This window comes from Saccostrea echinata, unplaced genomic scaffold (assembly GCF_033153115.1).
Source record: "Saccostrea echinata isolate AGI-Se365-2 ecotype Australia unplaced genomic scaffold, CSIRO_AGI_Sech_v1 ptg000001l, whole genome shotgun sequence".
NCBI lineage: Eukaryota > Metazoa > Mollusca > Bivalvia > Ostreida > Ostreidae > Saccostrea > Saccostrea echinata.
The window spans coordinates 32,997,107-33,011,272 of NW_026889750.1; the positions used below are offsets into that span (position 1 = coordinate 32,997,107).

Here is a 14,166-nt window from a genome sequence, read left to right on the forward strand (position 1 = left end):
TCCAAAAGATGATAAAGCTTCTGCATAAAATGTGAGGGGAGTTCTGAGAACCAGGGTGTTTTTGAAGAGAAAACGTCATTTTTCGACCCCCATTTGACCACCAGGGTGAAAATGAAAATCCCGAAACCTTATTGCACATTTACAGGACACCAATCAATCATATTACAAAAGATGAATAGGCTCTGCATAAATGTAAGGGGAGTTCTGGGAACCAGATTTTTTTTATGTATATATATAAAAACGTCATTTTCGACCCCCAATTGACCCCAAGGAGGAAAATGAAAATTCCGAAACCCATTGCACATCTACAGGACACCACCAATGTAGCAATGCACTTTGAAAAAATTAAGCACTTTGAAATTTTTTATTCGAAGTGCGTTAAAATTGGGATAAAATCAACGCATTTTGAAAAATAATTTCAAAGAGCTTTTAATCTGGGACAAAATCAACGCACTTTTGATTTTTTTTTCAAAGTGTGTTAGAAATGTGTTAATTACGTTGTAACACACCAATCATCATCCAAAAGATAAGCCACTGCTTCAAATGTAAGAGGAGTTCTGGGAACCTGGTTTTTGTTTTAAAAAATGGCATTTTTTGGCCCTCGTTTTATCCCTGAGGTAATTTTTAAAATTCCAAAACCTATTGCACATCTACAGTACGTCAACTACCATATTCCAAAAGATTCATTGGTTACTGCTTAAAATAAAAGTGGAGTTTGAGGAAGAAGAAAGTGTGACGGACGGACCAGGGCACATGTAACAACAATATATCCAAACTCTCTTTAGAGAGTGCGGGTGTAAAAGATATGTCAACTATGAGAGTTTTAACTCTTTATTTGTCATTGTCCAGTTCCCCACATTTACATCTGCCGTCGATGCAATGATAATGATGTTCGTGGTGGGTTCCACAGAAAGATCGGCAGTCATCTTTTCCGGTGCAATCTGAAAAAAAAACCAAAATGTTTTAATCAAATGTCCATGAATTAAACCAGAAGTAGAATTTAGAATTATACAACTTGAGTGGATATTAATAGAGCAATCAATATATCATATGAAGAATCATTTTATGTTCAATATAATCGGAAATATAATTTTTTATGAAGTTTTGTGCAATATTTCTTGTCTAATTGCTTTCATTATGAATCGGACAATCTTCAAAAATTTTATAAAAAGTTTACATGGTCAGAGCTTATCTGAATCATTAAAATGAAAACACAAAATAACTTGCAATATGCATATCCAAAAAATATACGTGGCTTTCCTTACGGATTCACCTTTACAGACAAGCATTTGTCTTGGCAACATGAAAAGCTAAGGAACCTTATATTTCTTTTGCAGAACAAAAGTTAAATTGAGGTCTATAGGGAAACTATAGTAAATCTAAATATGGCACTTTGATAAGTTATATTTGTACTAATGTCCAAATTATTCAAGCTTAATAATCATTGCCACAACTCAAGGATTATTTAAATGAAATTAAACAATAACGATGCCATAAAAATTACAGACCCATTTTATATGTACTTTCAGTTCATCAATGTGCCTATTATACAAGTCTTTGGAATGGGTTTTAAATCAACATTTTAGCAAAGGTTTATTTAGAGTACCCTGACATCTGGCAAGGACTGAAAATGCAAATTACGTAATTGATTTTTTTGTAACGTCATTTTAGCTTGAGTACCAATTTATTACAAGATACACTAGTCTTCGAAGAGGGTAGATATTTTTACACCCTAGCTCAAATCAAGTTCCATTTTTTTCTCTCTTTCCTTCCCCCCTCTTAAAATTGATATCTTGATCCCAAGAGAAAAAAAATTAAATTGCTGTATGTGATGATACATAAAGTATCTTATGGGAAAATATGCACATAATCGAAATGAGTGGAGCGTTTGAATATACAATTAATGTAAAAGTATCCATTTTTTACTTCATGTGGGTATAATGAAAAAATCTTCCAATATACAAAACTTATTAAACGATTATTGGCCTTTTCAGTAATAGCTTAATCTAACACTTGGTTCTAAATTCTGTAAAGCATCTGTTTAAAATTCCTGGTGGAAACATTTTAAGACTAACTGCAAGGGATGTTTTATTAACATAATGCCTAAGTCAAAGTCAGGTCATATTAACTGTAACAGTTGCTTTGTGAAACAAAATGTGTTTGTGAAGCACTGATGCCTCATATGGCAGAGTTTTTCAAATGTAGATCAAACTCCAAGGTCGAGAGGTAAAAAAATGTTTGTACCCAAGGTCAGGAATGCTCACGTGAAATATTAAAGCCTTAGAACCGACCGTTTAAAAGTTATGACCAAGGTTAAAGTGTGGTAAAATATGCAAAAGATGGCAAACTCCAAGGTCAAGGGGTCAAATATTTTTGGTACCCATAGGAAAGTCTTGTTAAAGGAATAGGCTTGAGGAATATGAAAGCCCTAGCACCAACTGTTCAAAGTTTTTGTAGACAAATAGACAGCTAGACAGACAAACGGACCAAAAATTATATGCCTCTGAATCTTCGATTACGGGGCAATGAATAAACAAGCATATTTTATGTTGCTAAATTATTGTGCTAGAAAATCACGGTAAACTTGAAATACAAATTAATCACACTCCTGAAAGGCGGTTGTGTATAGGCCTGGGAATAATTATACGTGGTCGCAACTGTCTCCTTGTCAAAGGTCTTGTTTTGTTCTTAAGAACTTTCGTTTAAATCAAATAACACATATCTTACCTCCCGTGTTCCCAGCGTTTGGTCTGCACACGCATGCGTGATTGATACACGCCCAATGGTTGGAGGAGAGGTCACATGACCCCGAACACTCGGATGCTATGATACAAGCGTAGCTTGTGGCTGAAAAGAAGAAACTTATATTTTACGTTATAAACGTTAGATTTTGAATTGAGTCGACTAAAAATAATCTATGCATATTTTGCAAGTCTGTCAAAATATTTAATCAGTGAGTTCAAATATTACTTTCTCATGAATACTCTGGCTTTTTTCCTCGATTTGAGTTTTCTATATATATATATATATATATATATATATATATATATATATATATATATATATATATATATATATATATATATATATATATATATATATATATATTAAAATAATCTTTAAAAACATGGAACATAAGAAATCTGTATAAAAAAAAACAAAACAAGGAAACTATGCCCCCTTTTGAAAAACATATTACATTTCAATTGGTTAGCTTCATTTCCCAAGTCTCCTTCAGCCCCTCCCCCCCCCCCCTCTCCTCGCTTACGCCTTTGAATTTACCTTTTTGGCACAGAGGTTAAGTATATATCTAAAATATCTAATCATTAGCTTAAAAGCAGTTTCGAGTGACTTCTTCTCTTAAATTCTACAAACAGGTCATCTAAGTCTGAGATCTTTCGTGATTAAATACAAGGAGCTAATTTTGATGTATAAATCAGCATAAGCAAAATACTGTAAAGAAATAACATTTGGATGCGTATTCTTTTTAGCAGAAAGTAACATCAGATAAATCAACTGCATAACTAAATGTCTTAAATTTATGGACTTTTGCGAGAAGCACTGACTTTTATAATCGACGGCTAACTTTTACACTGGGACAATATATGGCAGCTCTTTTGCGATATAAATATTTAGCTTAACAAACGATAATAATTGGGCATTTCGAAGCACATATTACGTTGTCTAGGGAGGGGAAGGAGAAACACCCTATACTAAACCCCTCCCTTCCCATTTGACCAACTACTACCAAGTTTTCATTCGGAATGTTTTTTTCTTCCTTATTTGATTCCTTCATAAAATGAGATTGAAAGGAAATACTATCCCTCACGAATAAGGTATTTTAAGTTATGTTATTCTACCTCCCAATGTCTCTTGTGTTGATTGCATACAAGTAAATCATGTTAGTGCCCCTCACACCATACCTATGACCACTAATAAGGTTTTCTAATCTAATATCAATTCCGAACCTCCATAAAAAACACGTTTAAATGTCAAAGTAAGCCGTCGAGTGTAAAAGTCAGTGCTTCTCGAAAAAGTCCAATTTAAATATTTAAATCTAACACACTTGGAAATGCGCTAAAACAAATGCACGCCAACTTGATAAAAATCATTTCCGCAAACTATCGTATACGCTAAATTTAATACATTTACCGTTAGCATCAGTCTCCTGCTAGCACTAGCATCAGAATTTTATAAATATGTGTATAAAGATTATTATCAGAATAAGTATCAGTATTGTCAACAAGCAACTGCTAGGCTAAGCATTAACTGACCCACTTATAATTAAATCAGTGCTGATATACTACCATAAAAAATGGACGATTTCTTCCTTGCAATAACATGAAAACAGATTTCAGAAAAACTGATTTGTTATTGAAAATTATTTGAAAATTGTAAATTTTAGAGGTCTGTCCCAGAATAAGTTGCGAGCCAGTATTATTTCATGAAGAAGAACAAATTCTGTGTTGTATGTGATAAAATGTTAACATTACAGCTTTAGGAAACATAGAGCATGTTATCTTTGATATCAAATATACAATGAATCTAAAATAATGCATGTGCTTTTACTGAAAAAACATTATATAATTATATCATATAGACGACTTCATAGGTAGTTTTGGCAGTTATTTTTAAATATTGAACATGCTCGAAATAGACATTTAGATAAATAAATGTTCATTTTGTCTTCTCCAATCTAATTGCCATACAATCATTTCCAAGTTTATACTTGAAATAAGGAAAAGATAACTTTTTGACAGCTTGGTTCGAATCAGTATCAGTATTTTATACATTTTTTGTCATAATCAAATAAAAAAAAAAAGAAAATAGTATCAAAGAAGCGATCGCTAACATTAAAAAGCAAATATAACAAGAGACAAAGAAATTCACACAAATCCATTTTCTTGGGGAAAAAAGTGGTTGAACTTACAGACTAAGGCGAGCGCCAGTACACAGAGAACAAGACCCTTCATATCTGATGGCTGTATATTACTGGAATGGGAGATCTTATCTCTCTTGCGAGGTATTACTACATGAAAGTCATGTCATTATCTCACGACAAACTGTTTTATCAACGGAATTTTGTTATCAAATGTCTTTTGGTTTAAACATAATAAATTTTCAACACTGGTATACCTTAATTATCCATTGCAAAAAATATTTTCAAAGACGTGTTATTTTCATAGTTAGAAAAAGAAGTGTTATTTTCACAGTGTGAAAATAACAACCGCTACGACATACCTAATAGGGTCAAAGGGAAATCAATGAAACGTTATAAATAGAGAATCAAGTCTCGTGTAATTGGATATGGAATTCATTTCACAAGTGATTCAGGATTATGTATTTATAAAATTCTTTTGAAGCATTAATGAATTCTTTTCATCTGGTGAAACTAATTTTTTTTAAATTATGGTACATTGTAATTTGTTTGAAAAAGGAGGGATTTTTATTTTAAATGGATTTTTCCCATTGTATTTCAAACTACATGAACATAAAAGTGATGTGTATGTGATTCTCCAAGTTTCTGGAGTTTAAATATCCAAAAACTGTCCTTGTCATGGAACTAAAAACGGGCCAGTATCTGAAAAATTTAAGTTTTGCAGAACTAAATTGTTTACTCTCTGCTTTCAAATCCAATATTATGCCGCTGGGGTCGAGGGGACATACCTGTCGTTATGCTTCGGCTTTCAAGAGCAGTGTTTCTTGTATTTCTTTTTTTTTTCTTTGAAGAACTACTCGGTTACAAAATTGTATGAAAGCTTTAATTAAGTGATACACACATGAATGTATAAATTTTGGATTTTCAAACACAATCTTTGTAAAAAGCACCGATCCATACGCAACATTCTGGGAAGGCAGAGGACAAACAAATAAAAATCTCTAAAGGTGGACTAATACACATTTTAAAATTCGTGAACAAACAGGTACTGCTTGAGACACTGAATCGTACGATTTTTTCGGTGAATAATTTTTACAATTCCCTGTGAGTTAACATTTTAGATTTAGACTCATTGATTTGAACCATATATTTTAGATTTCATACTTAATTCTAACATTTCTTGAGTCGAAAACACTCATTAAAAATCAGTTGACGTTCATTTAAACTTTAAGCCAAAATATTGTTGATATGGCTTGGGCATTGATAAAATAGGGAAATCCTACTCTGAGAAAGAAATAGGGAAAAATTCATTTCATCGTTTTTGAATTACGTATTTTTACATTCATTCAGTTTAATCAACTTGCCAAATTGCTAAATGTGTAACAGAAGAGCAGAAAATATGCGACGGACCAGACAGGGATTCGGCACACTGAATCTCCTGTCAGGTTTTCTATCAACTATCAGCTATCTGGTCACCGCTGATCGAACTTGTCTGACCGCTACATTCGTCCCTCCTTAGGATCTTCGCCCCTAAAGTCACCAACTCAGGCTCTTCCCTGGCCGTTCTTTCACCTGTCACTCCCAGGGCATGATACTGCACCAAATGTAACAGGAGAGGAGAAAAATGAGACGTACCAGACAGCAATTCGAGTCCTCCCTCCCCCGAAGCTCCAGTCAGGTGCTCTACCAACTGAGCTATCTGGTCACTGGTGATCGAACTCGTCTGACAAACGCTGGTGTCCAAAATAATTTTGATAATTTTGAATTTTTTAAACGAACCATTTTGAATTTAAAGCGAGAAATCCCCCTTCTCCCTATATCACATTTCTCACAATGTCTTTCAGATTTGGGACGAAAACAATATACAAATACTTATAAAAAAATCTAAGGTGGAAAATATCTTTTGCTTTTAAAATGTTATTTACATTATATTTTATCACAAACTTAAAACTTTGCATTTCAGAAATTTTTAGACTCACCCCTGCAACGCAGGCCATTCGGGATTTGTAAAATACAGTATCTGTTACGTGTTCATCTGCAAATATAATTGGTATACTGAATTCCTGAAGCAATTATTCGTTCATTCATGTATGCGAATTATACATTATCTACTAGTATGTTTTGTATTTAGTAATACTTCATTTTCTAAGGATTTTATGTCAATGTGGCCAGTTTGCATGTAGGCCTTCTTAGTCTTAAACCTGTATAAATTATGTTTTCGATTTGCATTGAATTTTAATATAACTTTTATGCCCCCGTAATCGAAGATTCAGGGGCATATAGTTTTTGCTCTGTCTGTCCGTCTGTCTATTTGTCCGATGTGTTTGTTAAACACTGATCCTTCCCGTCTGGCAGCTCATGGTGAAGGCTAAAGTTTCGCAAATGCCAAAGTTAAGAGATAAAAAATGTTGATACCTAAAAGAAAGATCATGTCACAAGGAATACGCATGTGAAATATGAAAACCCTAGCACCAACCATGCAAAAGTTATGGCCAAGGTTAAAAATTAAATAAAGTAGGTCATACTCAAAGGTCAAGGTCAAAATTGTTGGTACTCAAGGGAAGGTCTTGTCACAAGAAATACACACGTGAAGTATGAAAGCCCTAGCACCAATCATAAGTGGACCAAACTCCAAGGTCAAGGTGTCAAATATATTGGTACCCAAGGAAAGGACTTGTCAAAGAAATACAATGGTGAAATATGAAAGCCATACATGTAGCTCCAACCAATCAAAATGTGTGGGATACAAACAGATAAACAGACGGACGGACAGATTAAAAACTATTTGAACCAGAATCTTCCATGACGGGGGCATAAAAAACTTTGAATTTTTAAAAATTAACTGTGAAGGAAAGCGGAATAAAAAACTTATATCAGCAATAAATTTAACACAAACACAAACTGAAAGTTGACCTTTGTTTAGCACAACCTATGGTCAAATTTAACTAATTTGAGCAACCCGGTGTAAAGACGAATAATGACCCCCATAGAATAATGACCGGGGGTCATTTTTCGCCATCGAATAATGACCCCCAGTCATTATTCAACGGCGAAAAATGACCCCCGGTCATTATTCGAAGTCGAAAAAATTACCCTTTTGCCCGTAGAAAAAGTGTCATCACCCTAAAAATCTGCATACCCTACGTGACGAAAAATGACCCCCGTAGAATAATGCCCCCTTGTGCATTAAAGTTGAATTTTTTAGGGGGGCAAAAAAATAATAAATCAAGAGACCTGTTGGCCAAAATGCTCACCTGAGCATGTCAGGCATGGCATCGAAAGGGGAAATAGGGCATTATAAGAGGCAAAAATGACAAGTTACCTTAGAAATATCTTTGATGAACCTCTCATAAAATTTATAGATGTAAGGGGGATTTCCTTTTACTCTACTCTATCAAAATGTTTGGGGTAGGGCAACCAGACTTGCAATGAACATTTTCAAGCGAAAAAAATATTTAAAAAAAAAATACGTTCATGAAAATGGAAGGGGGAGAACACCCCATCCCTGATTCTAAGCGCCTGAATGTTATGTTCACCTTGTCAACTCAAGTAGGAGAGGTTTTTTTTAACTATACTGTATAAAAAGAGGGGGTGTTTACAAGACTTTCAATGAACTTTTTCAAACTATAAATTGCTAGAATTTACATTCAGAAAAAGTGTGTGTGTGGGGGGGGGGGGGGATACCTCCCTTTTATCTGATTCTTTGTGCCTGAATATTATGTCCACTAGAGTGGAATTCGGATGCAGGTGAAATAACTTTTCAGAATTGTTTTCAATTTATTTTTAGTTCAATGTAGGGAATATAAATCCTTATGTTCACCTGGAAGGCCAATAAAATGGTCTGTATTTAATGATAAATTGAAAACATTAATGTGCTTCAATATACACTGTATTGAAATGTTTCCATGTTGATGAGACAAATGTATCACTGTTTTAAAGTGGATTTTTTAAAAAAAAATTCCTCTTACATGTATGTATCCTATTCTTAGACGACCATGTTAACAGACTTGAATGTACATAATACTGGGATTCTTCTTTATTACTATATTTGAAAAGAAATTCCCATAGACCACTGTTTATAAATAAAATTGAATATACAGTATACGATCGCATATATTTCAGACATGCAGAAATGTTATGTCCATCTAGCGTATGTTTGCCACGTCTGTTTCATATTCGGACGTTCGATAAAAACCTAAAAAAACTAACAACTAAATTGTCTGACAAACGGGATGACTTCAGCTTTTTTCATCGTCAGCTTTCCTTATTTATGTAGTAATATTCCGCAACCATTTGCATATGATGCTTACGTCTACCAACTTATTCGATACCCAAGAGCACGATTAATTTTTAAATCGAGGCAGACTACTGACAGATACGTGTAAGTTGATGTTACAGGATTTTCAACAACCCCGTTTAAAGTCAGCATTTCGTAAATTCAATGGTCGTATCAATGACCCTCTGAACAAATATACTGTATAGGGGGAAAATAACTCGCGGTGTTAATATTAGCTATATTCACGGTGTTAATAAATCCGTGAATTCAAGAAACAGTGAATAAGTTTTAGATATTAAACCTCAATGTTTTATTTGGAAATTTGAGAATAGACAACGATAGGTATATATACGTACAATACATGGTCATTCAGTAATTACGAGTCGTACTTGTCATTCAATTATCTTAATTATCACGCTTTACTTTAATTCAAAAAAGCAGCTAATAACCTGTATTTACTGTTAAAAAGCTGTTTTAATAGATACATGTTTCATCAATCAAAACACTAGGTTTTGATTACCCGTGCGTAAAGTTACCGCGTGTATTTGTTACCTGCATTAGCATTATGCTATTAGTTTTAATGGAAATTTTGGATTAAAAAAATATCATTCGAATAACTATCGATCTTGCTGAAGATATTGAAGGATATCATTACATGTATATCTACCTACATTAATACATTTATTAGCGTCCATTTTTTTTCGCTGCGATGTGTTATACATTCGGAAAGATGTGTACGTGTACATGCACTCATCGTAAAAGCATATAGGAAAGTCATTTGCCGTTTATAGTAAAAAAAAAAAAATTAATAACGGCAGTTGTTTTGATGAATTATTAATTAATTAATTAACTACTAAATCTAATCATTTTATATAAACCTAACCTGTTGATCGCGAAGTGAATACATAACGTTGATAAATGTCATTTCTAGCTATATTATGGATTATACGGATAAAGACAAGGGAGGTAACTTTTATTATACATCGATTCTGCGAATTCAACAAACCGCGATCGTGTCCGAGGAGAGAAAAACGTGAAAATTACAACCCGTGAAATTAATCCCCTGTACAGTAACCTATAATTGGGTCAATTAATTGGCCTTTGTTTTCATACTAATTTCGACAACGGAATGTCCCGTTTACTTGCTTTATTCATAGGGCTCATGGCGGGTATGACGGGGCAACAGGGGATGCTTACTCTTACTTGGCACCTGATCCCACCTCTGCAGTTTTGGGGGGTCCTTTTTGCCCTGTCAACAGAATTGCATTGTTTGTGGATATTTTCAAATCATCACTGTTCGTTATCTTCACATTTTACCTCATTTGCATGTCTTTTTATGTCATTCAATATATATATATATATATATATATATATATATATATATATATATATATATATATATATATATATATATATATATATATATATATATATATATATATATATATATATATATCTGTCTTGCCTTTGAACATGAGAAGATGACAGAAAATGGCAAAAGTATTCTCATACTTTTTATTTTGCGATTTTAAACTTTATATCTTACGTAGTTTTTTTTTTTCTAATTTTTCTTCTTGTACAGGTTTACATTTGAATCACCTTGTTCATTTAGCTTTCGCCTTCCTATCTGACTTCGCTCAACCAGTATTTGTCCTAAGTTCATATTACTTCTCCTTTGTTTCCCTGACCTAGTTTTCTTCTCCCAGAGTTATCTATTGTGAAAGGAAAATGTTGTGACACACCGAGATATTTTTTAGTATTTTGATACCCTTATATGAGTTAAGACAAAGAGATATATGGGCCTGGAAAGATAACTCAAGCAATTTTTCATCGCATCCGTCAGACATGCATGTTTTGCTCTTGCTTTTCCATCTTTCGTTATCCTATGAAGTTCAGCATTCCATTTTACCGATTTTAAATAAATTGTTCTTTTTCTGTCTGCTACACGTTGGGGTACCTCTTATCCGCTACTCCTCTTATACCTCTGAATAAAGTTTAATGAGACTTTCACAGAATCTTATCATCTCGGGCTTTAAATAGTGCCATTGTGCACCTCCTATTTTACTTTATTTTGAGTCTCCCATAGCAAAAGATGGTCACTGCCATTCTTTGTATAAAATTGGCAGTACCAATCTCTTATCTGGAACTCCTCCTGCACATGTACCTCTAAATAAAGTTTATACTTTCACAGAATCTTTATAACACAGTGCCATTGTGCAACTCCTATTTTATATTTTGATGGGACACCCACAGCAAAACATATGGACACTGCTATTCTTTGTATAATTTTCTAATCCGCAACTCCTCCTATACCATTGAATAAAATTAAATGATACTTTCACAGAATGTGTCTGACATAGTGCCATTGTGCAACCCTACTTCATGTTTTGATCAGACAGATATTTGGGCTTTCCCATCGCAAAAAAGTGAACTTTGCCATTTGGGAGGCGGGGATAATAATAATAATAATAATAATAATAATAATAATAAATTTTATATAGCGCCTTATCTTATGTGAACTCTAAAGCGCTTTACATAGATATAACAATCTACATAATAAAAGGAAGACTAAAACAATCTTATATCACCTATAAAATAGTAAGACATTCTAAAAATACAGTCACGTTGATATTAAAACAAGCCATACGTATATACACTTTCCACTTCAAGTAAAGGCTTTTTTAAAAAGATGAGTCTTAAGTTCCCTTTTAAAAACTTCCAATTTGTGAACTTGTCGAAGTTCTACTGGCAGCTGATTCCAAAGTGTTGGAGCAACTCTATCGAATCTACGATCACCGTATGTTTTTGATCGGACTCGAGGCACAACCAACTTGTTTGACGAAACCGAGCGAAGTGACCTGGCGGGTCTGTATTCGCAAACTAGTTCAGAAAGATAAGTCGGTGCCAAACCATGAAGTGCTTTGAAAACATAGACACATAGTTTGTATTGCACTCTATATTTGACAGGAAGCCAATGTAGCTCAACAAGTATGGGCTGAATATGTTCACGCTTGCCTGTCCTAGTAATAAGTCTAGCAGCCGTGTTCTGAACTCTCTGCAATTTGCATATATATGTGCTATTTATGTTAAATAAGAGCGTATTACCATAGTCCAATCGCGACGTCACCAGAGAGTGGACAAGTGTTTTACATGCCCCATCCGTAAGAAAATGTCTAATGCGTCCTAATTTGCGAATCTGCGAGTAGCATGTCCTTGAAACAGCATTACATTGCTTTTCAAAAGATAGGATTCGATCGAAAAATGCACGAAGATGGATGGTTATTATTTTGTGAACTCAATGCTCACAGCTCCTCTAGTTGCTGGGTTTTTTTTTTGTTTGTTATTTTTACTTTCTTTTTCAGCCAACTTTCATTTACTCGGCTATCCTTGGAACAATTCAGCAGAAGAATCAGTCAGTGTTATGTTTTTATTTAGGTTTCACTCCATCGTGACGTGGTGTTCACTGACGGTGTACAGGCCGAATTTTGCTTATATAGCTTATATAAATAGCTGTTAACTGAAGAAATATGGCCGACTTTTGCTCAAAGTTCAATGTTGATCCTGTTATTTTCCGGGGTCCATGGCCAATAATTGGGCTTCTGGCATTGCATCATTGTTCTATGAACTTTCTACATCATGCACTGTTCAAAAAGTCGATATAGATTATCGTCTTTGTTATACATGTACACCTCATTGCTACCTGCTCTTTGCAATTCAGTTATCATTGTATATCATTATACCCATTTATCATTTAGTATCAATTATTCAATATTCACCTTGTGTGAATCATTTTTTTAATGATTCATTTTGCATACTAATTTTAAAAAAGCCATGACGGAAATTGTCAATTATCGTTAATCTATTTCGTCAACATAATTATTTTTATATAATTGATTGGTAATACAATTTTTATTGCATGAAAAGATATATATATATATATATATATATATATATATATATATATATATATATATATATATATATATATACGAACATACGGGAAGTTATTGATTCGAAATTGGAAGACAACTTCAGATATCTCGAACGACCGGATATCTCGCAGTTTTTCCGAGCCCCTTCAAATTCGAGATACTAATATTCCACCGTATAATAATATATACAAAATAGGTTTGCTTTGTTTTTAGTGATTGTGAGATAAAATATTAAATGGAGCGCTATATCATTGAACAAAATACATAAATAAATAAATAAAAATAAAAACAAGAACAACAAGAAACAAGAACAAAAAATAAATAAATAAATAAATAAATAAATAATAAAAACAAAAACAGTATAACAATATCTCTGGAAGTTGAAATGGATTGACCACATACATGAACTAAGGGATTGGATCGCTTCTTTGCCATGGCATCCAAAAGGAAGAAGAATTGTAGGCCGGTCTAGAGGAAATAATGACCTCATCGAAAAAATGACCAGGGTCATTTTTCGACGTGAGAAATGGCCCTCGGTCATCATTCTTTGTAGAAATATGGGCCTTGGGATATGTAGAAAAAAAAATATGTCATCAATCTTAAAGATATACACGCTATAACTTGTGCCAGTTTGAAATTTATTTTGTTTACCAAATAAAGTTATGAAAATACTGTAAATTACACAAATGAAAATGAAAGCATTATAAAGATGTCAAATTATAATTATTTATTTTCCTGCCAGGAAAGTAATGTCTCTATTTAAATTAATGCATCACGTGACACCGTTGCTACTTTTAAAATTGATAAACAAAAATGGCGCCAAGAAAACGAGGTAGGCCGTTTGGTATACAAATAACTTTCGCATGGCAGAGGTCTAAACTTAAAGATACTAATCTTTTAAAACAACCAGTATTAACCATCTACACTGTAATAATTCATTCAAAATTGCAGTGTACCTCGTCGTATACATGTATGATTTCCAGCGAACATTCATGTCTATATACTGTTTACGCACATCCTTCATCAATATTCATAAAAAGATTGAATTCTTAATTGCAGATCTTGTTTAATTGATTTGT

General features: G+C 33.4%; 1 protein-coding gene across 1 annotated transcript; it reads right to left on the reverse strand.

Annotated features, from left to right (window-relative positions):
• Positions 1-818: 818 nt before the first annotated feature.
• Positions 819-5,013, reverse strand: LOC133190442 (serine protease inhibitor Cvsi-2-like). The gene is made up of 3 exons (XM_061326089.1): positions 4,931-5,013; positions 2,728-2,847; positions 819-941 (listed from the first exon to the last, which is right to left on the reverse strand). The coding sequence occupies exons 1-3, from the start codon at positions 4,971-4,973 to the stop codon at positions 832-834; spliced, it is 273 nt and encodes a 90-aa protein (XP_061182073.1). The 5' UTR covers positions 4,974-5,013; the 3' UTR covers positions 819-831.
• Positions 5,014-14,166: the final 9,153 nt, after the last annotated feature.